At 39.6% G+C, this 26,982-nt stretch overlaps 2 protein-coding genes across 4 annotated transcripts; both read right to left on the bottom strand.

Annotated features, from left to right (window-relative positions):
* Window positions 1-1,141: 1,141 nt before the first annotated feature.
* Window positions 1,142-8,161, bottom strand: IAH1 (isoamyl acetate hydrolyzing esterase 1 (putative)). Of its 3 annotated transcripts, none has more exons than XM_064650499.1 (7): window positions 8,041-8,161; window positions 6,817-6,869; window positions 6,221-6,369; window positions 5,244-5,405; window positions 1,965-2,083; window positions 1,325-1,516; window positions 1,142-1,288 (listed from the first exon to the last, which is right to left on the bottom strand). In XM_064650499.1, the coding sequence occupies exons 1-6, from the start codon at window positions 8,119-8,121 to the stop codon at window positions 1,349-1,351; spliced, it is 732 nt and encodes a 243-aa protein (XP_064506569.1). In that variant the 5' UTR covers window positions 8,122-8,161; the 3' UTR covers window positions 1,142-1,288; window positions 1,325-1,348. The 3 variants fall into 3 exon arrangements, with proteins under 3 accessions (XP_064506569.1, XP_064506570.1, XP_064506571.1); XM_064650500.1 differs by lacking the exon at window positions 8,041-8,161 and adding an exon at window positions 7,808-8,034; XM_064650501.1 differs by lacking the exon at window positions 6,221-6,369 and having other exon boundaries at window positions 8,041-8,126.
* A 1,136-nt stretch (window positions 8,162-9,297) lies between these two features.
* Window positions 9,298-26,980, bottom strand: CPSF3 (cleavage and polyadenylation specific factor 3). Its single transcript, XM_064650496.1, has 18 exons — window positions 26,856-26,980; window positions 26,253-26,316; window positions 25,163-25,260; window positions 24,088-24,216; window positions 22,984-23,161; window positions 21,826-21,915; window positions 20,664-20,814; window positions 18,203-18,378; window positions 17,669-17,827; window positions 16,759-16,905; window positions 15,685-15,837; window positions 15,193-15,301; window positions 14,373-14,471; window positions 13,280-13,374; window positions 12,643-12,730; window positions 11,104-11,173; window positions 10,423-10,519; window positions 9,298-9,499 (listed from the first exon to the last, which is right to left on the bottom strand). The coding sequence occupies exons 1-18, from the start codon at window positions 26,924-26,926 to the stop codon at window positions 9,398-9,400; spliced, it is 2,076 nt and encodes a 691-aa protein (XP_064506566.1). The 5' UTR covers window positions 26,927-26,980; the 3' UTR covers window positions 9,298-9,397.
* Window positions 26,981-26,982: the final 2 nt, after the last annotated feature.

Here is a 26,982-nt window from a genome sequence, read left to right as displayed (position 1 = left end):
CATTTATTACGGAAAGGACAGTCCACTTTAATACTCATAAATATTTATAAGTCAAACTAGCTTCTGGTCTGGCTTCAGGCACATGACAAGTAACTACTTGTGCTCCAGTTTATAAAACTGTTACATCGTAGATGATGGGTTTTGGCCAACTTGTCCTAATTATTTAGTGAAGCTAAGGCAGCCTCGTGGCACTAACAGTGCAGGACATCAATCATGAGATGCTCTCATCAGCCTCTGTCTCACCCAATAAATAAATAATAAATGCATGATAAACACATCTCTTCCATGCCAACCTAAGTGTTAATATAAGACCTGAATTATGGAGGGGTTATGTTTGCAGTGATAAACTGTTTGATCTTTATGCACAGTCCTCATTTTTGTTGCTATCTGGCTTTCTAGCCAATTATTTTCCAAACCATTTTTTTCCATACTTGTTAAATTTCATCTAAGTTTCAGGCAATTTTTTTTTCATTTTTTAAAGGCAGTTTCGTAGTTTGTGTTCTCTTGGTCAAAAACTATGCAAAGTCTGCAGTACTCACCTGTAACATTAGTTGTTTAGTTGTTGATGTAGTTGTTTAGTTATGGATGAATCCCAAAGCTCACCTGAAAGGTCTCCTTAGCTTGATGGCAAATGACATATGGTGCAGCTTTTGTCAGCAGAGATGCAGAGCTTTTCAAGTAATTCTTCCAAGCTCGTACATCACCAGTTTTATACTATCCAAAAACATGCACTGCTTTGAAATCTGTGCCTATACACAAGTGCCAAGTGTAAAGAAGCTGCTGCTGGGTGCTGATTAAAACCCCTGCTCTGACGACACTGTATCACTATCAGAGCCTCGCTAAAACTCAGAGGACTGCTTTTCCTGACGTCTTACATCCAAATAAATTAATCTGGACTGATATTAATGGTTCTTGACAAACTCCATGCTACTCCCTCTTATCAGCTCGTAAGTGTTTAAAGCAAGTAGATGGTATTAATCAAAGTGCAGTCCCCAAAGCTCAGGCCAGAAACTTCTCAGGGAAGCCTCTGTCCCTTGGCCACAGAGCAGCTGAGACAATCATTTTCCTCTGAGTCTTCCAAGGAAAGAGCTGCTCATCCCTGGCACCAGCAGCAGAAAGAAAAACCACCCCAGAACACATCCCAAGTGGTCTCATCTTTATTCTCCCAGAGACTAAGAGAAGGTGACACAGAAGAGCACTGATGGGGCCTCCCCTGTACACCGTTCCCTGAGGACACAGTTTGCAGGACACTGCTGGATAACAGGCTGGCTGTGTCTGGCGTGGCTGCCTTGGCTCCTCACTGCAGGGGATCTCTGGTGGCTGCCTTGGCTCCTCACTGCAGGGGATCTCACAGCAGACTGGCCTCGGGGTTCGTGTGGTCCACGTCACGCCAGTAAGGAAGCAGGGAAGGAAGTGCAGACACTTTGTTTTCCAGGCGTGACCAAAGCTGAGCTGCCAGAAAGCTGTTGCCTTTTGGTGATAAATGAAGACCATCAGACAAATAGGAAGAGAAATCCTACAAGGGAGGTCAAAGACATGTATTAGTGTATTTGCTAGTTGCAAAGAGGTTTGGAGTAATTCTTCAAAGCCAGTTGGTGTATATATATACTGGTTTTATTTTTCACCATTTGTGCTAAAATAGTAAGAGAATTTTCTGATGGCTGAAGTCACTGCTACCCATCAGGAAAAGACAGTGATGCTCGATCTATTCCATGATTCAAGTCCAAGGAAAAGGTTATTTACAGGGGACATCTGCTAACCAAGTATCATGGCCAGGCCATATTAAGCTTTATTTCTCATTGCCCACTATGAAGCATTGTGGTTTACTCTTTTCCTTCCCCAAAGTGTAACTTGGATATATTTTGTATCATGTCAGTGTTAATGCAGCACCACCAGTTCCTCTATGCTAAATAATGCATTTCACAATTCATGACAGTGTCGAATCTTTTCTCATTCCATCATACCTGATTCTTTTGCATCAGTGTCCAGAGGTCGAGCACGTCTGTCCCGCAGTCCTTGGCCACCTGGACACAGGCCTGGGCGTACTGCCCAGTAGTGGCATTGCAGCGGTTTAGTTTGTCACCTACCAACCAGAAACAGAGAGAACATCTCGCAACCGCGACTGATACAGTTTGATTTCAGCCTTCTGTGCCACAATCTGTTAAACCAGCAGACATAACCAATTACAAACTAAATCCAAAGCACTGCAAGTAAGTGGCCAGAAGTAAAGCCTGGGTGGTGCCTTTCAGGGCACCTTTTGGTTTTGAGTAATTTCAAAAAGACTCCTGTTAAAAAATGTGCAACAGGTGTGAGGCAACTGCACCAAGCACACAACATGACTTTTACATCTGTACTGTTCACAGATTTCACCTTCTGGCAATCTAGGTGAAATCAGTGCATAGATTTAAAACTCTTCATATACCTGCTAAAAGCAGGCAGAAGAGTAAACTAAATGTAAATCTATTTACTTTTTTTTTTTACAGCTCCTACTTTTTGGCTGACTTTCCACATTTAACAGCTCCTTGCAGCAGCTGCAATATGCTGGTGAGAGCGGGGCACATCTGGGTCCAAAGCTTCACCAGCACTCACAGCTGCTGCATCTGTGCACTCAGTGACACCAGAGCTGGACCTTCAGTATGTGCTCAGTGCCAGCTGCTCTAAGCCAGCAGTTCTGCACGGACCACAGGGAAGCTCTGGGGCAGGGTATCACCAAGTTATGTTGGGGAGTTTTTTAATGGGACCTGAAGTGCAATTCATCAACTCTGACTCTACTCTCTCCTTGTGTCTGATGAATCAGGCATTGGAATGGGCTGCCCAGGGAAGTGGTGGATTCTCCGTCCCTGGAGGTTTTTAAGATGAGACTGGATGTGGCACTCAGTGCCATGGTCTGGTAACCACAGTGGTAGTGGATCAAGGGTTGGACTTGATGACCTCAGAGGTCCCTTCCAACCCAGCTGATACTATGATTCTATGATTTCCACTTCTTCATACTGACACCTCTTTCTTCCCATCATTTCTTTTCATGGTAAAAATATCTCTGGCAGCCTCACTGGTCCTTTGTTTCCTAACTCTGGCATTTCTCAGCTTTCTTCCTGGCTCACCTTTCCAACAGACTGAGAGGCCTTTTAGCTCATTCAGCCTCCACCACAGAGAGCTCCCTTTGCTGCCAAATTGTATTGCTCACAACCTCACCTCCCAGGTGAGGCCTTGCAGTCCCATCTCTCTCTCTTTGACTTGTAATCTAACAGAGTTGATAATTTCTTATTCTCCCTTTGCCTTTTCTTTCATTATTAGGATTATTTCTCAACAGTTTCATCTTCTCTTTCCTTCTGGAAGCACACAAATGCACACCTGTTCTCAATGTGCAGCTCTGCAGGAGCACATGCTGGGTCTATAAGCAAAGAGCAGCAGCCAAAGAAAACTCAGGGAATATGGGCATCTCCTGAGGGACCACGGAGGCAACCCAGTGGTCTACCCTGACCTGCACTACTCACCCAGCTTGGAAAGGAGGACTGTCAGCAATGGGAAGCAATGATACCCAGAGGCAGTGGGATACCCAGAGACACCAGATACATCTGGGTGTGTGGGACTGACCTGAGGGAGCTGCTTGTTGTACTGGTGAGGTCACTGTCTACCACCTACAAAAATTCATGGCTAACAGGAGACCCATGGTGACTGGATGAAGGTTAACACTTCACCCATTTTTAAGAAAGGCAAGAAAAAATACATGGGAAATTGTTAATAACTCAGCCTCACCCCAGTGCTGGGAAGGATGCTGGGGTTACCTCCTCTTGGAATTAATTTCCAAGCACATAAAGGACAAGAAGGAACAATCAACACAAATTTAGCAAAGCTAGACCAACCCACTTGCCTTCTGCAATGAAATGATGGCTACACAGCTGACAAAGAGCAGCCCTGACTTCAGCAGGGGCTCTGACTCTGTCTCCCACAGCATTCACGTTTGGAAGCCGAGTTTCCTTCCGTGCTTCTTCTTACACAAGGACGAATGCTCCTGTGTACATCACCATCCTCCCGCTTCCCATCTCTCCTTTGCTCTGATATCTACCTGACAAAACTAGAAACAGGCAAAACATTTCTCCTGGATACTGGAGGGCAGGTGGTCTGATAGTGCTGCTCACTGTGCCCACAATGTGTTCCACAGGCTGAGATCACCCTGTCTTCTGTTCATCCCTAGACAGCAATCTCCTTTAGACAGATGCTGGGAGATTCAATGCTGTAAATGAGTTTCCTCCCTCCCTACCCCATAAAAAGAACAGCTTTAAGATAAAAATGGATTAACATTTTACAAGCGCTCCTTGATAGTTGGGAGCCAGAGAAGCAGCATTTGAGGTGTGCTCACATGATATCACATCAAAGCCTTCTAACACAAACTCAGACAAGTATATTGTCTAAGTTAATGCAGTTTAAACATGAGGTCATCTTCAGTGTTACTGCTTTGACTGAAAGCACAACTCGGGATATGCAACACCACCTAAATTAGAGAAAACCCTGCCACTAAGGTGACAGCTCTGTATTTGCCTGACCTAACTCAAAAGTCTTTTATAAATGTGCAAAAACTGGACGAGCTGTCCCAACAGAAAAGACAACACTGTCAGTGGAGCCAGTGGGATTATGGCAATTTCCACCAGCTCAGTAACACAAAGTAAGCAATGCTGTTATGTCTCTAATTTTAAAGTTAGCTTGAACAATGCAACAGGAAATCATTGAAGCACCTTTTTCTTCTTTTTCAGGTACTTTTATTAGCACCCTTAGAATTATCTGGTTTTGGTTTTTTGCAATTCAAAATAAACCTGGCTAGGATATTACTGCTTATCCAAATAGATATGAAACCTGCTGTGACTAGTATAAAACTTTCTAAGGCATAAAATGCCAAAATATCTTCCATTATTTATATTATTTTGGAAGCTGCTGGGACACAATGTAATGTGCCTAGGACATCCTGTCAAAACTCATGTTCTTAGAGGACAGCCACCTCTGTCAGTTGTATGCATGAACAGATCAATTGACACTTCAGAAAGGATGCTAAAAATTAGTAGGTAGTTACTCCACAAGCTTATCCAAAAGTTGTTTAGCAAAACAGCCAGCAGTCCTTTCCATCACTGCTGAGAACATGGCTGCAATCTGGCACAAGCACAAAGGAAATCATCTGCTAACCTGGGATCAGTAACTTACACAGGGCTGGTAAAAAGCAGAAATTCTGCCCATCCACATCATTCATTTACCTTTGGCAAGACACGCCTTTTCCCAAGCTGATTCCTGAAGAGGTGGTGGTGTTATCAAAATAACCCTGTCTTCAGTAATGTCTACTGACTTCAGATACTGTATCATGCTCTTTAGGTTCGCAGCATATTCCTCCAAAGGAACGTGTTGCTTAGGGTTCAGATCTGTGAGGGTGGAGCACATGCATGAGTGATGTTGAGATGCTTACAGGTTTATTTATTATGTGTAACAGGTTCCTTACACAACACAACAGGATTTTTACACAGCATATGACTGTGGACGCTCATTCCCAGTATGCAGCCCATCTCAACCATGGATTCAGGAGGTGTGGTAGGAAAATGCTGTTTCTCAATATCCAAAGGAGACAAAACAAAACTTTAAACACAGAACTCCAACTAACACAAATAAGGCAAAGGGGAAAAAACCACTGTTTTTTTTCCAAGATGCTTTTTCTTACAACTCCATAACTTAGATCACATAATCACCTCAAACCTCATCTGAACCAAGACCTAAAATTTTTAACTCTCTTGAACGCAGAGAAAATTTTGGAACGTCCCACAGACATGCAGCCAGTCCTTTGTGCACTGATGTTATCATTTTGATTAGACTAGCTGTGCATGCTGCTATGCTTATCTGAAAGAGAATCCAGATGCTACTTTCCCTCATTTCCTCAGCTCATCTACCAAGGACTCAAACTCTTTTAAAGACAGAAAAAACAGCTAAACACCCAACTCCCGTTTCAGGTGATTACTATACAACTAATTCTTGAGCACCCTGAAATTTACTTTTTTAATACTAAAAGTTGGAAAAAAAAATAGGACTGAAAATCATCCACTGTATAAATGAAAAGAGAGAAACCAGTTCCCAGAGAAGTGGTAGGAAAAGCCTATGAAATGTTCTGCCTTTTCTGCTAAACTGTAAAACTGTCTTAAGAGATCAGGTGATGGAAAAAAAGAGGACAAAAAGAAAGCTACCCTACCTTTCAAAGCACTGTCATTAGCTCCAAAGAAAATAGTAATGGCAATAATACTTTCAGCACTAGTACTTTCAGTGATCAATCTTGGAAGAATCAATTTAGCCCATCTGGTGTTGTACCCCGAGATCCCACGGTTCACAACATCACATTTTCTGAAATAGAGAAGCATATCAAAAAGAACATCTCTCCTCTGTCCACCAGAACAAAACTTGGGAAGTTCTGAACCATTCTTTCAGGATATCTGCCTCCATCCCTCTCAGGAAAAATGAGATGTCACAGGAGTTTTCAATGGGATCATGTTTTGAAAGTGCATGCACAGACTGCACATTTAGTATTTACCTGTCACACTATGGTACCAGAAAAACAATCCTGATAATCACTAAGGAGTTTTTTCTTTCCACTTAAGCTTTGAGTAGAAACACCCAATGATTATTTCCACCAGTACTCAGTATGCTGCCACCAAAGCAGTTCCACTTTGCTGAATAAATAAATGTTAATAAATAAATATACATTAAATATTAACTTGTGTTAGTTTTCATTTAGAAAAGTCACATGACTCTCTGCATACTAGAAATTACTTTTGAAATTTAAGCTCTCACCTGACCAGTCTGTCAGCAAGGTATGCCCCCCAGCCGTTTTCCTGGAAGGAGTACTGAAAGCAAGGAAAATGGTTAGAACTTGCTCCCCCAGAGGTCAGCCCCACCACTGGCACCTTCCCTCCTCAAAAGCTTTTTTTGTGCATGGCCTCTGGCACTGCTGCAGCAGCGCTCCCTCCCTCCCTGCCCGGTCCCTCCGAGGTGAAACAGCGCCAGTCTCACCCGGACACATCACTGGCATCCGAGGCAACACGGGGCTGTACCTACAGACCCCGCAGACTCTTCAAAATCAAAAATCAAAACTGACTGCTGCCAGACTGTAGTTTCGTTTTGGCCACTGAGGGTTGGTTTTGTTTTGTTTGTAATATTTTTCTACTTTATTTCTAAGATCCTTTCACTGCGCTTTCATTCAAAAGAGCATCTCTCAAAACTCCTCTCTCTGCATGCTGCTTCAGAGTGCAGTGTGATGCCTACCTCTTACAGCAGTGGAAAAATGAACCCCTTCTTACAGCAGTGGAAAAATGAACCCCTTCTCCTTATCCCCACTGCTGCACCACCCTCCCTGCTACAATTCTGCACAGTGAGTCGGTTTAGACACCGATCTCCCATTAAAGACAACTTTTGCCGCTGGCCAAGTCTTTTTTCAGAGCAGGTCAGTGAACCACTCCAGCATGCAGAAGGCAGGGACCCAAAATCCAACATTAAAAAGCTGGTGTTGCCTCAAAGGAGATGTTCACCAGGCCGTGGTTCAGTCACATCAGCACAGAACATGTCTCCGTGCTGGGCGAGCTGGACACAGAGAGCCGCAGAGCCGGGATGCACCGGGAGCCAGGGCAGGGCAGGCAGCGGCTGTATAGGCACCACGCGGGGCTCCCGGTCTGGAAAACGCCCCTGGCACCGAAATGCCACAAGCTACACTTTCACCACATCTCTATTCTAACGCAGGGACCTCGAGAATTTCTGCGTATTGGCTCTAAATCTCATAAACGCCCACCAGGCGTGACGGCTCCCCGAACGCCCTCACGGCAGGTCTAACAGGGATGTGACCGCAGTCCCAAGGGACCATGTCCCGCTTTCCCTTACAAACGAATCCAAGCCCCGCGCTTGGCACGGGCGCCCCGGGTAATGCCGGGACGCTTCCGGGCTGCCGGCCCCGGTACGAGGAACAGGGATGGCCACGGAACTCCACCCGGGAATTGCGGAGCCAGGCCCAGGGGGAGCCGCTACCTCAGTGATGGAGTCTCCGAAGAGGAGGACGCGGGGCCAGCGCAGGAGCCGCCCGCGGGCTCCCGCCTCCGCCAGCGCCATGGCCGCGCCCGGACATCCGCCGGGACGGGGAAGGGGAGGCGGCCTCGCCGCTTCCTGAGGCGGGAAGTGGGGCAGCTGCGTCGGGCAGGCCCCGGTTCAGCTCCAAAACCGGGTTCAGCTCCCAGCTCCCCCCTGAAGGTTTCATCGTCCCCCTCCCCACGTCAAAAGGCTCATCCATGGAGGTGCGCGAAGAGGGGCAGCCGGAGACAGATCCCTCGCCCTTTGTGCTGGCTGAAAGCACGTTCAGAACATGTGTAATTTTAAGATTTTTATCTGCTCCAAAGAGACACTTCCTTTTTAAGAAAATGCAATTATCTCATTTAAAAGACTTCATAGTCTTAGTTACCCAACGACACAAATGAAGGGGGGGAAAGCTGCTGATAATTCTGCTAGTACTAATACACTAATTCTGGGAATACTAGTACTGCTATGAAGATTATTGGGTGCCATTTTAATCAACTGAGAAAAGGAGGGGGAAAAAAGCTGTGTGTACAAGAGAAACATTTAATCTCTTTTGACTCAAAAATTACTTTCTGTGGGCATTTTTCAGTATGACTGTTAGTCCACAACCCCAGCTACCTCAGGAATATCACACTGTATTTGGAATTCTCCTCTGCATCCTGCAGTTTCTGATATCCCATGTCACTCTTCCCAGGAACACCATTTCTGATTGTCACAGACAGAGGGACAGGAGCACTCAGGGCACGAGAGGCTGTCACAGCTCATGAGCACCCACTTCACTTGAGGCTGGTTCTGTTCCTCTTGTCCACTTAATGGCAGTGCCAGCACACAAAGTTTTAGATCTCCAGTTAACCCCAATACGCAAATATGGATTCCATTTCAAATGTGTTCAAGACCCCTTTGACTTCAAGCAGATACAAGCATGCAGGCAATTGCTTCCTTGATAGGAACAAAATTATATACAAGCTTGATTCTGAGCATATGGAAACCCAATACATCCAATTTATCTTACAACTGGTTGTTAATATTCAGAAATATGAAACTCCATTTGATTTTTTTTCTAGTTTCTTGTATGTGCACATAAGAAAAAAGAACATAAGCACACTTTGCCTGATTTAATTAGATCTATATGCACAAATACAGTTGGTATGAGTTGCTGATCCATTATTTGAAATAACTCAGCCATTTCATATTCACAGAGCTGATACGTTTGACTAAATGAAGAAAAAAAAAATTTATTTACTCTTAAAAAATAGTCCAATTAAATTGAACACTTAAAAGATTTTTTTTTAGGCATCCTAGGTATCTACAGAGGTCAGCACACTGGGCTGAGGGCATCATAAAGCCTCTGTGCAGCCAGTTCCACCATTTCACGAAGAGATTCATCGTCTTCACTTCCTGGCTCACAGTCAACTGTCTAGGAGCAAAAAAAGAACAATGTTAGAACAATGGGCACTTCATGCTCCTTTGCAGCACTTGAAGAGTGCTCACAAGGAGAAAGGAAAAAGTAGTCATGAAAATTATCAAAAGCGGCACTGTATGTTTTTCAGTGGTCTGCCAGTATGTAGAGCAGTCCAGAGAAGGCAAATTCTGCTGAGGAACAAGAAGCTTAATCTTGAGTCTTATGTCTGATTAATAATTTGTTTCAAAACCACTGTGTAAAATGCATTAAGTTCTGCAGATTACATTAAATCAAAATTAAATAAAATCACACAAGATTCAGTCCATGGAGATTTCATTTTATCTGGGAATTCATTCACACCGTATGAGGTTGATACTGCAAAACACACACATTGCTTGCAGAGGTACAGGCACCTCTACTCAGGAGTCTCCACACTGATGTTCACACACCCATGATGACACTTACAACAAAGTAAAACTCCGAACGCCTTAATTTATTACTAAAACAAATCTTCCTAGAGAAAGAGGCTCACCCCAAACATGCAAGTTAATCAACATTCAAAATGAGAAAAAAAATTTATTAACATCATTTCTACTCTGTGATTGTTCAATTATTCAGACCAGAGCCTATGCTTTAAAAGCATTTTCTAAAAAATTGTGAGTTAACTCAGTTTCTCCTCTACAATCTTTCCTTATTCATTTATTCATACAATTAGAGAGCTGCTGAAAAATACTGGGTTTTCTTCCAAATTTACTGCATTTGCTGCATAAACATTGCTAGCATTTTTTTAATTAAGAACACTCTGTTTTGATACCAAACACAAAAACATCTCCTTACCAAATGGGTACGTGATATTCTGGGCAGCACTGTGTGCTAGGCAGAAGACTCATCTCTGCCAAACACAATGCACACAAAAGCAACTGCTTTGCTCTACATACCCGAGTCTCCAGCGAAATGTTTGCAGTCTTTCCATCAACTGTGATGCACAGGACAGAGCCATCTTTGGAACTCACACAATCCTCTCCAAACATATCCCTAAAGCAAAGATCCACGAGTGTAAGATGTAGCCAAACAGCAAACTTAGGTTTTTCCATTAACCCTGGGGTTCCAAAGGCACTTTATCAGCTGAGTTCCTTTCAGCAACTATTATTTAATGCACTCAGATGTAATTAACAAATGCCAATCTAAATTATGACAGTGGGTGTCATGTAACAGTAAGTATTTTAGCAAAACAATCTTGTCATAAAGAAGGGAAGGATTCCTTTGACTTCAAAAGAGGCAGAATTTCTACATAAGTAATAGAATACACATCAGAGTAAGTTTTACAAGAGAGTTTAAAAGTTATTTTTCTTAACCATTTGTAGCATAGTTTTGGGAGACAGCTTAAAAATCTGCTTCTGGAGGAAATAACTGGGCCCTGTATTCAAAATTTTAATGGTGCCGTGTTTTTACTGTACTTCTTTTTTCACTTAATTCCTGGCCTTCACGTAAATTAAGCTGAAGTAAATTTGCATAAAGTATTTTAAAATAACTATCTTTAAATGCTATTATAATAAAATTATTTTATTTATGTGATTAACAGTTATGATTGTCCTTTAGAAAAGTATATATCAACTTACTGAAGCATGATCTCCATTCTCTTCCTATACACATCCATATCTATTTTTTTGGAAATTTTGTTTACTGCAGCTGAAAAGAAAAAATAATTTTACTTTCACAGAGATTTGCTGGAAGGGAAAAATGACTAATTGATGCATTCTAGTTCCTAACTGACTTACATGAAAAGCAATCCAAAGGCTATGTAAAATATGTATGCTTAAACATTTATAAAGAAAACATATTAAAAAAAGATGAATCAAATAAATGCACATATTTTAATTATGTTCCCTGTACTTATCACATTTTAAAATAGAAAACTTTGCAAGTCACATTCTCACTTTTTAATTCTGCTTTTTGTTGTAAACACTCACTACTTCTCGCATTTCCCTTACTTTAAAGAGAAAGTAATCCACTTTCACCATTTGTTTATAAACACTGCATTTTCTCTCATTACGGGAAAACACCACATCGTGGAGGCGAGGAGCATGCAGAGAATACATAAAATAAAACTGGACAGCGAATGTGAGCAGTCATAAGCACAGACATTCCTGGAAGATGTTTCAGCATAGAGAGGTTGAAATAAAAATTATGAGGTAGTTCAAAACAAGTAATTTGCTTTTGAACATAATTATTTACGTATTTGATTGTTAAAGGAGTCAGAAGTCTGTAGAAAGAGCTAATTGTGAAAATTAGTACCTTTTTCACTGATGGATACAAAAAACTTTAGATTTAAAGTTCTGAAATACTAGTTTTCAGTACTTCTAAATCAGCTGAAGAATTCAGGGAACTGAACACAGTGATAGTTAGAATTTCTTAGAAATTCTTTGAAGAACTTTATAATTGCAAAAGATCAAGCAAGTATATCTTAAAAATTTACTATTCCTTAGATAAGATGCAGTAACTGAATGTACTATGCAAGATATAACTTTATACTGGAAATGAGGTAAAAGCAGGCACATGGTCAGCTGAGCAACAATAACTTACGATATTTTGATTCCATCTCTTGTGATTCTGTGAACACACTCTAAAATACACAAGCTCAAGAACTCTTTGGAATGCTTTTACCCTAAATAAGGACTATCCAATATTATTACTGATTAAAGGGTCTGTGTAAGTGTAATTGTGAAGTTAGTCTCACTTTTTTCAGCATTGTTTACCTTACTCTCATGTAAAGTAGACACAGAAATACCACTCATGAATGGCATTCACTATTTTCAAACAAGAAAATTTAAATATTTAAATATCATAGATTGCTTATACACAGAAGTCTAAAGTGATTAAGAATTAACTTATTTTAAATAAGGTCATGTTTTCCACAGTCAGCTAGCAGTTGTTCTGTAAGAGAAAATTTCGACAAATGAACATGTCATAATAAAGACCAAGTTGTAATTCTGTTTTTAAGTAGCAAATCTTACTCCCTAATAAGTTTCATAAGGAGATAAGTACAATAAGGGGATTGCAGTCTATTGCAAGGCATTATATCCCTCTAAGCTTGATGCAAAAAAAAAAAAAAAAAGAAGAAATGCCTCAGTGAAATAGGCATACACTAAACTTAGTACCTTTCTGTATTTTGGGATTTGACTGAACTTCCAATATCACTGTTGTCACGGTGTCTGCATACATATCATTTGCAGGATTTGCCACCCACTGGAAGGGGGAAAAAATAATTTGGACTGAATGAATAATGCAGCATAAAGACAATGTAACATTCATTGCATTCTCCTATTTGCCTTTCTCTGAATTCCAGCTTCAAATGACTGTCATACATTTTACACCAAATTATTAATTACTTTTAACTTGGTATATTCCAGTAACTTCCCATGAAAAATTCCAACTGTTGAATGTTTCTGAGCACATTTACAAAACAATTATTAATTACCGTAACTATTCTGGGGAGGAAGGAACACCATTTGACATTATTTCCAATTACTATTTGCCAAATAAAAAAAGGGCACTGCCTCTGCCATTATACTCGTGAGTTATGGCAAAAAAAGAAACTGGCAGTGGCTAAACCAGAAGACATACACCCACACAGGACCACAGCTCAAAGGGACTTCATTCTAGCTGTCATCAAACAGAAAACTTGTCATCAAACAGAACACTACTTAACACATTTCATTCTGCATGGCATCTATGTGGTATTATTTTGCAGAAACTGGAGAACAAAATACTTCTTTCTCCTTCACAAATGCCCACCTCAAGGACTACCATGCCTGGTTCCTGGATCACAGTAATACTTTTGAAAACCTTCAGGGCTGGTTTTTGTTGGATTTCTATTTCTTCTACATCACCTAAGAAGTGACAGCAAATGTTAGCAATAACAAAACTGTACTAAAATCAAAATTAACACTAAATAGGTAATTTTAAGAATAAGAGGGGTTGTCTGTTATTACCACAACTGCTCAGAGCAGCTCACATAATGGAAGCACATGCTTTCTTTCCTTACCTGACAATATTATTTTCTTTGTTCTGGATTGTTTGGGGTTTTTGAGTAGCTAATATTGGCCATTTTACTTGTTTTGAATTCTCACATTTGACTAGCTTAGTACACTGATGTGAGCACACCAATGAAAAAGAAAACAAACAAGAAATTTAGTCCTCCATTTGCAGAATTAACCAGCTCTTCTTACCACCCCCCCAAAGGATAACCCATTGCTCACATAAGCATAGAGCTTAAACCAAAAGCATTTGTGTGCCAGGGAGCACTTGGGTTATGAGACCTGAACACCAACTGAATATGGGTTTTCTCTTCACCAGTGACATGAACTAGGTTCTGACACTAGAGAAAAAAAATAGAATTCTAAGCTTTAAATCTGGGAAGGGAACCTGTAAAGTGCCTGTGCCTTTAATGGACTAGGACATGAGCTGCCCCTAACTTTTAAGAAAGCTGGACAGGGGCATGAGGGATCATCCTAGTGGCAGGTTTCAATGGCTTTTGTTTTTATTAATTGGATGGCATTACCCATTCTCTTTGTGGCTAGAGAGAAAAAAATCAATTAATAAAGTTTCCATCAGAGCACTCACTTGGGGGCTGACAGGAGACAAAAACAAGCCTATGCTCTATCCTGCCATATGCTCATCGTTTTGCAATATGATTACAGTAGGATCCCCAAAAAGATGTGTCATACTTATGAACCGGATCTGGCAGAAGCTGTATGATCTAATGAAAGTTGTAAAATATGAAACAGTTACTGGCAAAGAAACTTCTGCCCAGAAGACCTCTGAAGACTGGAAGTTGTTTCAAAAGTTGCCAACTATAAATCATGACCATGTCTTTCCAAACACATACCAGTAAGTTTTTGTAGCTGGTAATAAAGCAGATTAAAAGGGCCCGTGTATGGAATGGCTTGTGTCTGTGTTACAGTGCTCATGGCCAAGTCTGTATAATCTGAAAGAAATTTTAAAAGTACGTATTAAAAATCATCCCTTTGAATTTACTTCCTAAAAAAAATAAATTGCCACTATAGATAAATAATGGCATTGATATATTTAAGACAAGATGGTTGAAAAGGATAATTGGAGCATTTACTATAAGATAAATAATACATTTGTGGTTAGGAAAACAGCAAGAGCTTGTTATATTATCCTACCCATTAGAGGCAAACAATGAACTAGGACAGCAGAACTGCTTCTCCCAGAGCTCTTCTGACCTTACATTTAATTCTTCTTCTATTCTGAGAATAGATCAATTTCTTGAGTAATAAACAGCACAGGAGGACTACACAAATATTTTCACTGTTCTGTAGCTTTTTACACTAAAAACTAATGACATTTTAGAAACTGGCAGGACTATTGATTGAGGTGCTCTTTGGTTCTCACTGGCATGTTTTATGCATATTCTTGCAGAGGAATTTTGCTTCTTTTCTATTACGGAAAAAATAAAAAAAGATTTCAACCTTGAGGAAAAATGAGTTGAATGCCTTCTACTCACTACAACAGTTCAGAACTTCAGGCAAAACTAAAACAAAATAAAATCAAAATGTTCACTAATGGCTTATCAAATACAAAATTACAGAAAAAAAACCCTCAGAATTTTAAGAGTTTTAATGACAAAAGAAGGACACAGTAAGTTTCAATTATCTACTGATCACATCACTGTCTTTACTTACTGGAGAGGTCACATGGAGAAAGGATGTGATAGTTAAAATTTCTTTTAACTAGGATTCCAGAAATTCTCTGTCCTTGCTCTGGTTTCTTATCTGCTAAAGATCCCATTACCTGGACAGAAAAAACACATACAGTCCAACAAGGCAGTCTGAGGTATTCACAGCTTAAATGTAACTATGGAGATGAAAGATGGTCTTCTCAGAAAAATCAGAGTATAAAATTAACTCTGAAAATAAGAGAAGGTCAGAGTAACCTACCAACATTCCACAATGTAACACAAGAAAAGTTTGAAGAACCAAAAAAAAACCCCAACCAAAACCAAAACCCCCGAAACCAAACCCCAAATACAACTAAACAAAACATTCATATACTTTGAGTCCCTGGAAAACATACATAATTTGACATCAATTAAAAACAGAGGCTTAGAAAATACATGTAGTTTTTATCTCAGAAGAAAATACTATTGTACAGATAAGAAAACATTGATTTCATACCTTGGCAAGTTTTTCTCCTCTGAAGTTTAATGTCACAGCTTCAGTATTCCTAGGATTATGAACTTCTATATGAACTTCATCATTATCCTCATATTCCCGTATCAATGCTGCTTTCAATCTGGCCATTTCATTCTGCTCACCATGAACTAAAATCTACACAAAAACAGTTTTCCTTTTAGCAGAAGTTATTTGTTCAAACAGACATGTTTAGTAAAGAAATTATCCAAGAAAACTGCCATATTCTGTCTCATCTTTATAAAAATGCAATTTCATGAGGTCACAGTGTACGAAACATTGGCTCAATTACAGTTCTGTGTGTCTCTGAATTCTCTGCATTATTCAAAGGCTAAGATTTCATGACCTTGAGTATTAGTTGAAGAATACAAGCAAACAAGCAGAGTGCATTACAGAGATCCCATTTAAGTTTTCATACATTGTTATATTATCAAAGGTTCACCAATAAAAGTTAGTTAGCTTTACATTTTTGTGTCTGAGTGTAGATAATATTAATAAACATGCAATTTAGAGAGGATGCTTCATAGTTCACAAGTCACACTTTTTTTTCTTATCTGTGCTTGCATGCTGTTTCTCCTCCAGCTGCAGATCAGATCCCAGTCCCCATTTCCACATTCTGGTCCTTCACACCTCCAGCTTCCCATGATTTGCTCCCTGCAAGTGCTGCCTTTGTCTTTCACTTTCTGCTATATACCTTCAATCAATGTTTTCTTATTTATTTTGGGGCAAATTCCACTGAACTATTCCAATACCAGCAGCTCCAACTTAACATTGTCCTATACTGTATCTTACTTGCATAAAACACTGCTGAAACAGATTATGGACTATAGCACTGTCTGGAAAGTCATCCCCAGCTATCTCACAAGCAGACACTCAAGAACAAGTTCATTTTTACTTTGGTATGGTAACAGGAGGAAAAATGGTTAAAATCTCCACCTTTTATTATCCAAAGCACAGAAATGCTGGCTACTGCTACACACCAATCCCTGCCTTGACTCAAGGCTGTAAATTGGTTTGGTGAATCCCACCCTGGAGAAATGGGCAGCATGTATACTTAACCACATGTGGAGGCTTCAGGGCCCGGATAAATTCACTAGTTTGTTGATAATCTGTGTGAGCAGAGAAAGAAATGTAATCCACAGACATCTTCAGTGGGAGCTTTTGTCCTGACATAGTTGTGATCTCTTCAGGTTCAGACATGATGTGCTAGGGGAAAATAAAGCACTTTAAATAAAAAAATGAAAACCTCCTGTAGTCGCCATATAACCAATGCTTAACATTTCAAAAATCAATGAAATAATACTGGCAGCCATGTTAAATGTGAGAAAGTGAAAAAAAAAAAATCTCAAATTTCACGAGAAACGAGAAAAGCATGCACAATACATGCCATTTCATCCTGTGCATTCTCAGCAGATCTGAGAGTTCATCCTTCTTCCAGATACATCTCTCTCTAATTCTACATCTAAATGATAACAAGTGTGTGACTTCTATCTCTAAAGACAAAACTAGATGCTGTGGTTCCCCTTAGCTGCTGGAATTTGGAAGGAAGGATTTCATTCTCTACAACCAGATAGTGCCACAACATGAGCCTGATCTCTGACACACAAATAGTGTTTTAATATTGACTTAGTGATTTAATATTGACTCCTAGAATTAGGATTAGGGCTTGCCTCTCAGAAAGTCAAATGTTGGGGTGGTCTAAAGATGGAGAAATTGTTCTTTCTGATGACAAGATAACTGCTCCTAGAAAAGATTATTCTGTAGAACATACCTGGAAATGACCATATGCAGATTTTCTGTACTTTTCATTAATAGTAGCCAAAAGCAATCAATTTTGACTATGTAATTATGTGTACCTGACAACAATCTTCTCAGCAAATCCAAGTAAAGACACTTGCTATTGACCAGTTCTTTTTAAACATAACATGAAAACTGCCTCTTATTAAGAAGTGGTGCATTAGCAACTCACCTTGGCGAGCGTTCCTTCAACGCAGTACCCTGCAATAATGACTCCATTTCTCTTGTCTGTGCACCAGCTCTCAAACAACTCCCTGGATAAGCCACTTTGCATCATACCTGGGGAAGCCATCACAACACTTGGGCCAATATCATCGAAGTGATCCATACTCTGAGTGGACACACAGTGAGAACATCAGTTACCACAGCTCAAATGAAGGATGGCCCAGCTGCACCCAACATACAAGAAGGGCCCTGTGTTCACATATTATACCCCATCCTCATAAAAAGTCCCTTTTGCAGGAAAGTTCCTCTTGCTGATGCCCATAAGGAGTAAACTGCAAGCACAGAGACCTATAGTGAAAGAAATGTTGGGGCATAAGCTCCTCTCAACCAGCCCTCTAAACCCTGGGATAGCTGATAACTCAGATATCAACCTGTACCTAATCAGTCTATTAGGATATTAAACATGCAAACCATACAGCAAATATGAACTCTTCTGTCACCCTTCTTCTTCTTCTGTAAGACAACCTTATCTCAAGCTTACCTTCAAATTACTAATATGCTTGAAAACAAATGGATTGTTGATGTTAATTTGCTTGCGGATTTTGTCATTCATGGCATTGACGTACGTCTGATAAACAGCCATACACTTCTTTGCCAAAGAGGAGGCATAGTAGATAGGGATATCATGGAGTTCAGGATGATTCTGCCAGTATTCATCTAAAAAACCCAAAAACAATGAAAAAGAACAACAACAAAAAAATCCCCAAACAAAAAAACCCACACAATCCCATCCACAGTATTATCTCCAAAATCTGTGCTTCTATTTTAATAATTCTTGTAAAACAGATTTAGCAGTGGGTTTTTTTTTTTCATTTTTATTACAGAAAATCACAATCACAGACTTTTTTTTTCCCACCTGCTCTTCTAAAGAAGAAAAAGCAGTCACCAGCTAAAACTGTATACAACTAGTTCAAACAAACAGGCAAACATGCATGACAAAAATGAACTTCAGATATTTTTGGCAGCTCAAAAGCCAACCAACCACCAATTTCGGCTACAAGGTATAAAGTATACATGATATTACAGAGCAATAAATTACATTTATGACAATGGAAGTTTCACCACACCACTGAAATGAAGCTAAAATGTCCCTGTCAAATGTAATTACACATCTAAGAGCCAGGGACATCTGCACACAGACATGTTGGTGAGAATTCACAATATCAATGTCCTGTAAAACAAAACCATGGAGTTCAAGGTAAGAAGGAATCACCCAATTATCAAGCCTGTCTTCCTGTATATCCCCAACATTTATATTTTAGAAGCCTAACTGGAACTAAAACAAGAAAAGAGCCTCCACTGACCACAACTTGTTTTTTCATTGATGACAGTAGACATGACCTTTCCTAAACACAAAGAACAGATCTGAATGCAGCTATACAAACATAACTTACCTATTTTTCCATTTAGATACAGTTCTGCTAGTCTAAAAGATATTTACATTGCATAATTGAGGCCAAATCACACAAAAATAGAGGTACACTCTGATGGCTGTACTTGTACATTTACAATTATATGGCTTTTACATAACATTTTTGATTTGCAGGCAAAGCTTTTCAAAACCTGTCAGAGAGGCTCACTGCCATGAATATCTTAATAAGCTCAGGTGTAAGGTGGAAACAGCCAGTAAAAGATAACCAATTGCAGGACTTCTGAGTGACATTAAAAGACTGCCACAGCATCACAATTGGATGTGATACACTTATGGAAAGAAGAAAAACAAATAGAGAAGCCTGCAGGCTCAACTGTGTAGGCATGTGAGATGCAATTGCATTTTCTAGCTAATTAAGCATCCAATTGCATATCTAGCTTTACTAGATGCATTTTCAAGCTTAATCTTTAGAAACTCATTTTGATATCTGCATACAGCAAAGAGAGGCCAACAAATTACAGCATAATGGCTACACTGAAAATGTAATGGCTAGGATTGAAAATGTTCAGGTTTTATGTTCTCTGTAAAATAAAATAAAAAAATCCCTCAATCAGTGAGAAGTACTAAATAATCCTACAGCATCAAATACTACTCCATGCCTAGATCCAAATTTCTTGTTAACATTCTAAAAACTAGTAACACATTTTGAAAACAAACTAGTTTCTAATATTAAGCTAAACTGAAATGGAAAGTGAAAAGACTTTCAAGTATTTTTAGGTAACTCTTTAGATTCAACACCCCTAAATGTAAGTATTTTAAGTTTGAGGTAGTTATGCTTTATCTTGCCAGCATTTGCATGACCAAAAAGACTAGTGAAAAAATAATGTGGCATAGTACAAATAAATGTGCTAAAAGGAAGCAAAGAAGCCTGGAAATAATTTATTTTAAAACTGTTTTATCTGAAGTACCTTGTAACAACTATCTGTACATTTTAAGTGAAATACCTTGTTACGTTCATGTATGACTCTCACCCATTTTTGCTCAAAAGCCTAATTTGTTTTCCTATTATCATTAGGATTCCAGAAGTGTTAGAAGTGTCCCTTATGGTCTTTCCAGCTTTTCCTATAAAGACTTTTTCATATAGGTTTGTGAATTAAAGGGCAAAGATAGTGGAACTTTGGAAGAAAACACACTCCTTTTTTTGCCAGTACAGTTTAAACAGAACAGCTGACATCAGCTGTCATTGTGACTGATCACTTTTCAATCTGTAATAATAGTCCCTGATTGCTGAAATCCTGGTTCAATGAGATTCAAAAGTCAACTACATAGTACCACACCATCACCCTTTCATTTCTAGGTCTCCATCCTACCTCACAAAGCAGAACTGCTGGTTGGTTTACTGGATGTTTTGCATTTGAACAGACATGCATTATACCTTCTCAGGTAATTAACATGCTGGAAAACGGCTGAAGAGTTGTTGAAGGAATTATATATATGAAAGATTGCACATGAAAACATTCTCATTTAACTTTATTTGCTTTTCATGAAGAGGAGCTGAGAAGGCACATACCTAAAATTAGAAGTAGTTCTTGAGCTCGACCCAGGGCAAACACAGGAATGAGACCTCTGCCTCCTCTGTTCACAATGTCGTGAACGGTGTTACAGAATCGCGCCTCTCGCTCCTCCCTTTTCTCATGGATGTGAGTGCCATATGTGGACTCCTACATACAGAAAAACAGAATGTTCAAAGTACTGACACAAAAAGTAATTCTCTGAATCCGTCAAGAAAATGCAGAAAAACATACTGGTGTTAACATGCTGGGCAGGGGAGGGAGAGGGGCGAGGTGAAGGGCGAAGTCAAAAACACTCCCAAATTCCCATAACCACTCCCACCAAGGTAAATAACCAAAATTTCCCCTCTCCCAAACCGCTCCAAGGAATTTAGACAGGCAGATCCTGTTGGCACAAAGAAGTTAAAGTTATTAATTTTGATGCTTGAGAGGTTTCAAATTTAACATACTTATTTTCCTAAGTGGAAATGTTGCCACTGCTTGGATCGAGGGGTGATCACCAGTGATTGACATGGCTCACCAGTGGTACATGTTTAACCACTAGCTTAAAACACAGGAATTACACAAAATACACAATTTTGATGTGACTTAAAATGAAATTATCAGTTACAGAGAGCAGCTAGAAGGGACACAATAAATGAAAGAATTTTAAGTCTTACTCTGAAAGATCCCAATGTTTGTTCCAGTTAAAACTGTTACTTTTAAAGATTCCCCTGAGCTGCTGACTTTCCAAACATGGATTCAGAATAAAATCATTTCACACAGAAAACAAAATAAAACAAAAGTATAGGGGGCATCTCCATCCAGGACCAATTCTTAACATAGTTGGAAGGAGGTTAGGATCTACTAAAGAAAGATACCTGGCTAAACTGGGCTTTGTACCATGCAAGACAAAACCTAATAAATCTCCCATTTAGAAAAGGTTTGTCTAGAGGCTTAAGGAACTTCATCAGAAGAATTAGAAAATGAAAATTAGGCTTTTTAATACAGTGAAAAGCAATGTCAGAGTGCTCCGAACACCCAAGTGTTTGGATATTTAACACAAGTCACATACTACCATTAAATCTCCACTGTCTTTGTCATTCCATTTTAGCTTTAATTAAGTCATATCTCTATACATATTTAACTACTAATATAAAGAAATAATTTTGTAAAACTTACAATTATAAGAATATCAGGTTTAATATTGGGAATCTCAGCTGCCATCAGATGTCTGTCTTCCTGCCTTGAGAAATCACCTGTATATAGAAGCTGTTGGAGACAAAGAGGAGCAGGTATTCTGATTACAGGTTTTACCAGGACAACAGCCTTTAAAAAGCTGTTCTGTAGGACAATTTTTTTAAGCAAAGATGGTTTTAAGGAATTTATGATAAAAAAGATCAGCTGTCTTTAAATAAGACTCTTCTGATGTGCTTACAAAATTAGATCAATAGTACTACAATACAAATATTTAAACCCCAGTAGTAAAGGTATTTCAAGTAGTACCATAATTCCAACATTTGGGATATAAGGGTGCAATTTCCACCCTTTTGCATACATGCACTGACTCTTAAGAAGTAAAAATTGACATAAGATACAATACAGCAGGTCCTAAGTGGAAGTAAAAAGAAAACTACACTTACATATAGAAGATAAATATAATGAATAATCTAATAAAGTTACTTATTAAAAATTCTTCTAAGATTTTCTGATACTAAAAAAATCTAGATTTTTTCCAAATGGAACAATCATGTACCCCGTTACACCAAGAAGAAATTTTTACTGTTATTTTTAATGGATTCTTTAACTGTAGGGTGGAATGCAACTCTCTGTGCCCAAACTGATGGTTTCAAAACTCTCTGTGCCTAAAATTAGTAATAATCCTATTTCTTTAGGTACTTTAGCATAAGAGTGTTATGAGAAAAACAAAACTCACATACTTTGACAAATGCCATTTAGGCACTTGAGACAGGCAGACAAGGCAAATCAGAATTACAGAAAAAAACATCTGCTCATAGATTTTACTAAAATGCAGGTTTAGTAAAGACTGACTCAGCTAACAACCACCTCTGAGCAGACCAGCAAGGAAAACATGTTCACTGATTCCAAGTCTGAGTCATATCTCAGACTCCCATACAATCCAGACATCTCACCTGATTCAATGTGTGTCATTTGCTAGTTCTAATCAAAGAGAAAATCAAGGCCTCTCACCCTGACTTGAGTCCAAGTCTATTTGACAGCTCCAGCCACAGTGGTGGGACTTAGTAGACAATAATAAATAATTAACAACTACATTAGAATTGAGGCTTAATATCAACTTTCGTAATGAAAAGAAAATACCTTCACACCAGCTATTTCAATCATAAACATGGCTGCTCCCAGGACGTGGCCTGCGTGGTAACACCAGAATTTGATTCCTGCCACCTCTTTCACTTCGTGGAAGTTGATGGTCTCAATCTTGTCCATGCTCTCTTCGAGGTCTGTTTCTGTGTACAGCATGTCATCTGCTGATATGTTACTGGACAGAAGTGAAGGGGCTGAATATCAGCTCATCCTAACAGCTGGAAAAAACACTTCCTGGATTTTTCCCCACTGACAGTAAGACTTCCATTCCAATAACCACACCTCCTATGTTAGAAATCAAGTCCAGGTACTCTGATGTAGCTCACCTAAGGAGAGTTAAAGCTGCTTTCTTTTGAAAGGCCACGCTAGGATAGCCTTCTCAGTTCAGAATCTGCTCTGTGTTTCTCTAAAAGTACCAAGAGATCCCCAGTCCTGACCAGAGATCTGCCATTTAGCTTGTAACAGTCCTGAAAAACCAAACTGATCCACACTTTTCCCATCAGCCCAGAGCAAACAAGTTAAAAAAGGACTGTTTATCAGGTTTCTCACTCGGGCTCGAATCTGCTGAGTTGAGACATACCCTGAACCATTGCAGTCACATAGAAATGATGTGTCAAGATATGTAACACAAGGGAAAAAGAGCTAAAAAAAAAAGGGAAGAGAAAAATTCCCAACATGTAAGTGACACTTTTTCATATTTAATCTGCCCTTGTCCTGAAGAGTTACTTGTATCTTTAGAGGCTTAAAATTAACTACTTCTGTGAAGCTTAAGAAAAAACATATATTAAAAAGCATGAGAACAAAAGTGTGTCTTAAGAGAGATGGGGGGAAAAAAGGGATACCATTAAAGGTGCAAATAAGGCAAATGAAAAGAATAAGAGGAAAGAAGGGAATTTTTTTTTAATTGATAGGAAATTACTTGAAAGACACATGAGGCAATAATATGATTCGTTACTTCTAACCTGGTTATATATAATGTTGCTACTTGTGACAACATCTACATTCATCCAGCCACCTTTGGTGGCTTCATCTTAAATTTCCTATTGGATATATAGGCAAAATAATCCAGGAACTGAAGAGACAACCCACAGTTTATCTTACCTGACTTTAACATAGTCTGAAAGAAGCCATCTGTAAATAGCTTTTGTGGCATGAGTCATAAACGTCCTTCCTTTAAAACTTGTTTTCTGCAAAAACCATGGTAAAGCCCCACAGTGATCTAAATGGAAACTTAAAATAGACACACACATCCAATTAATACATTCATATCACATAGCACTAATATATATCATATATAATTAACTACTTCACTGAATTAACGTGGTGTCATGAAAATCCAGAAACAGAATTTTCAACCTTCCTGCTAACTGTGCTGGTCTATATTCTGCACAATAGTGACTAGAAACACAACTAAGAAAAGGGGAGAATAATACAGGAAATTCTCCATTAATTGCCAAAGTTTTACCTGCATAATATCAGAATTAACTTTTTCTTCCAATTGACATATAAATTTAGAGGGAGAAAAATAAGAGGAACCAGCAACACAAATCAACATCAAAGATATAAGATAGCTGACAAATATGATCCTAATTTTCCATGTTGCATGCTAAAAACATGATCTACTAAAATTAAATTATTTGTTCACAATTCTAGTTTGACATATCTTAGCAAAGTACTTTTGAAATACAGATAGAACAAGCACATACCACAAAAACTTAGGATTTTACAGAGATCTGTTTATGACTGGTTAAATCTCCTCGTCTCTCAGCCACTAGGCAATGCTTAAACCACATTCAAGGCTCGTGTAAGTCTCCAAGAAACTTTTTCATTCAAAGCCAATAGAGCAAAACCACATCCAATGCTTTTCAGCAGCCTTTGTGTAGAAAACTCACTCTAGAAGCCATCACAATGATGTTAAAGCAGGTCAGGTTATTAAAGAGTCAAAAATCCGAGCAAACTCAGAAGAGAGTTGTAATGTCAAAAGTGAATGAACATCCTCAACGTTCAGTCCTTAATCCTAAGTGAAGATACTTCAGACTTTTTTTAAAATAAGCTGGAAACTAACATTTTGCAATACCATCTATACAACACCTATTTTCAGCCTCTCTTAATAACCTAGAAGTGAGCACAGCTCAGACCATGACCGCAGTTATTTGGTTTTCTAGGTGCAACTTACTGACTAATGAGGAGCAGATCAATCTCAGCAGGATCTATCAAATCAATGTAAGGAAGAGCATCCATTCCTTCCAGCCCAGGATGGATTCCACAATCAAGCTGAAAAATGAAAGTTATAGATTCTAACAGAACATATAAAAAGCCTTCTTCCATTTTGGTCTAAGATATATTTATTAGGGACTGGTAACTTTTAGCATCACGCAAAAAAGAGTGTTTTTTTAATTAAACACTGCTTTTAGCATTGAATTTCATATAGAATGGTTTGGCTTGTGAGGGGCCTCAAAGATCATCTCGTTCCAACCCCCCTGCCATGGATAGGGACACCTTCCACCAGACCAGGTTGCTCCATCCAACCTGGCCTTGAACACTTCCAGGGATGGCGCATCCACAGCTTTTCTGGACAACCTGTTCCCATGCCTCACCACCCTCATAGTGAAGAACTTCTTCCCAACATCGAGTCTAAATCTCTCCTCTTTTACATTAAAACCACCCCCCTTATCCTGTCACTACATGCCCTTGTAATAAGTCTCTCCCCAGCTTTTTGTAGGCTCCTCTAAGGTCTCCCCAGAGCCCTCCCTTCTCCAGAACAGTCCCAACTCCCAGCGTTCCCCCCAAAGGAGAGGTGCTCCAGCTCTCTGACCATCTTCATGGCCTCCTCTGGACTGGCTCAGCAGGTCCACATCATCATGCTGGGCTTCTGTCTAAATGACTTCTCTCCACTGGGAAACTTTGTTCACAATTTTGTTCCCATGCAAGCCTTCATCCACACTTCAACAGCATCTGACTACACGGAACTTATTTCAGCCACCAGCTGAGAACATCACTGGAAATGGCGAAGAGAAACACCTATGTGTTTATATGTGAGTGTTTACACATAACTGTTGGTAAACATTATGTGCCACTAATCCCTGGAATGTGAAAATTTTAGAATCTCACTTCAGACACATACGTTCCGTTTGGGGACATGGATTTATTTTACAGGACAGCCTCTGTGATCTGATTTCAGTGTGGAGAATTAAACCTGTAACATCTTTTTGTGATCTGAAGTACTGTAATGAGAGATCATACAAATACATTCACGCAATAATTACCATTATTTTTCTTCCTTTAAACTCCAGAATAATGCATGACCTTCCTACTTCTTGGCCAGCACCTCTGCAAAAGGATATCAAAGTCAATGAGGATTAAACAACTCACAGCAGATATACGTAACTTGCACACCGGATGCCTTCACTGGGATTATTTTTCTGTTTAGAAATAACAACCGCAAAGTCCTTTTAAGCTCAGATATTTAAAGTAACTGAAGTTACATTTATCTTATAGTCATATTCTGGATATGAGACCCTAATGTTATATTTATGGGTATGAGACCCTATGCAACGCAGCAGAAATAAAAAGAATCTGTTTGAGGAAATTATTTTGGTTTCTTCAGGGTTTTTACCGCACGTCTGAGCACTCGGGTCTCAAACTACTGACACGTACAACGCATGGAAAGCTTATCTGAATAGCAAACCACCTCGGGCTGAATAAGCCTGAAGTAGCATCTTAGCTGTTCAGAAGACAACAGAAACACCCTCAGACTGCAGTGACATTTTACCGGGGAAAGAAAAGCAACTTCCAACGCTACTGCCTCCCCAGACCCCCGGCCCCCGGTCCCCCCGGCCCCCCGTTCCCAGGCGGGTCCCGGCGCTCACAGGGGCCGGATGAGCAGCTGGTCGCTCTCCTCGGCCGGGATCAGCGCCTCGGCTTTGCGCTTGGCCGACATGGTGCCGATCCCCGCCCGCCTTCCGCTTCCCGCTTCCCCCCCGCGCCTGCGCCCGC

Source organism: Pseudopipra pipra, chromosome 3 (assembly GCF_036250125.1).
Source record: "Pseudopipra pipra isolate bDixPip1 chromosome 3, bDixPip1.hap1, whole genome shotgun sequence".
NCBI classification, from domain to species: Eukaryota; Metazoa; Chordata; class Aves; order Passeriformes; family Pipridae; genus Pseudopipra; species Pseudopipra pipra.
The sequence above is the reverse complement of the archived record's forward strand: the minus strand, read 5'-3'. Positions and strand labels throughout refer to the sequence as shown.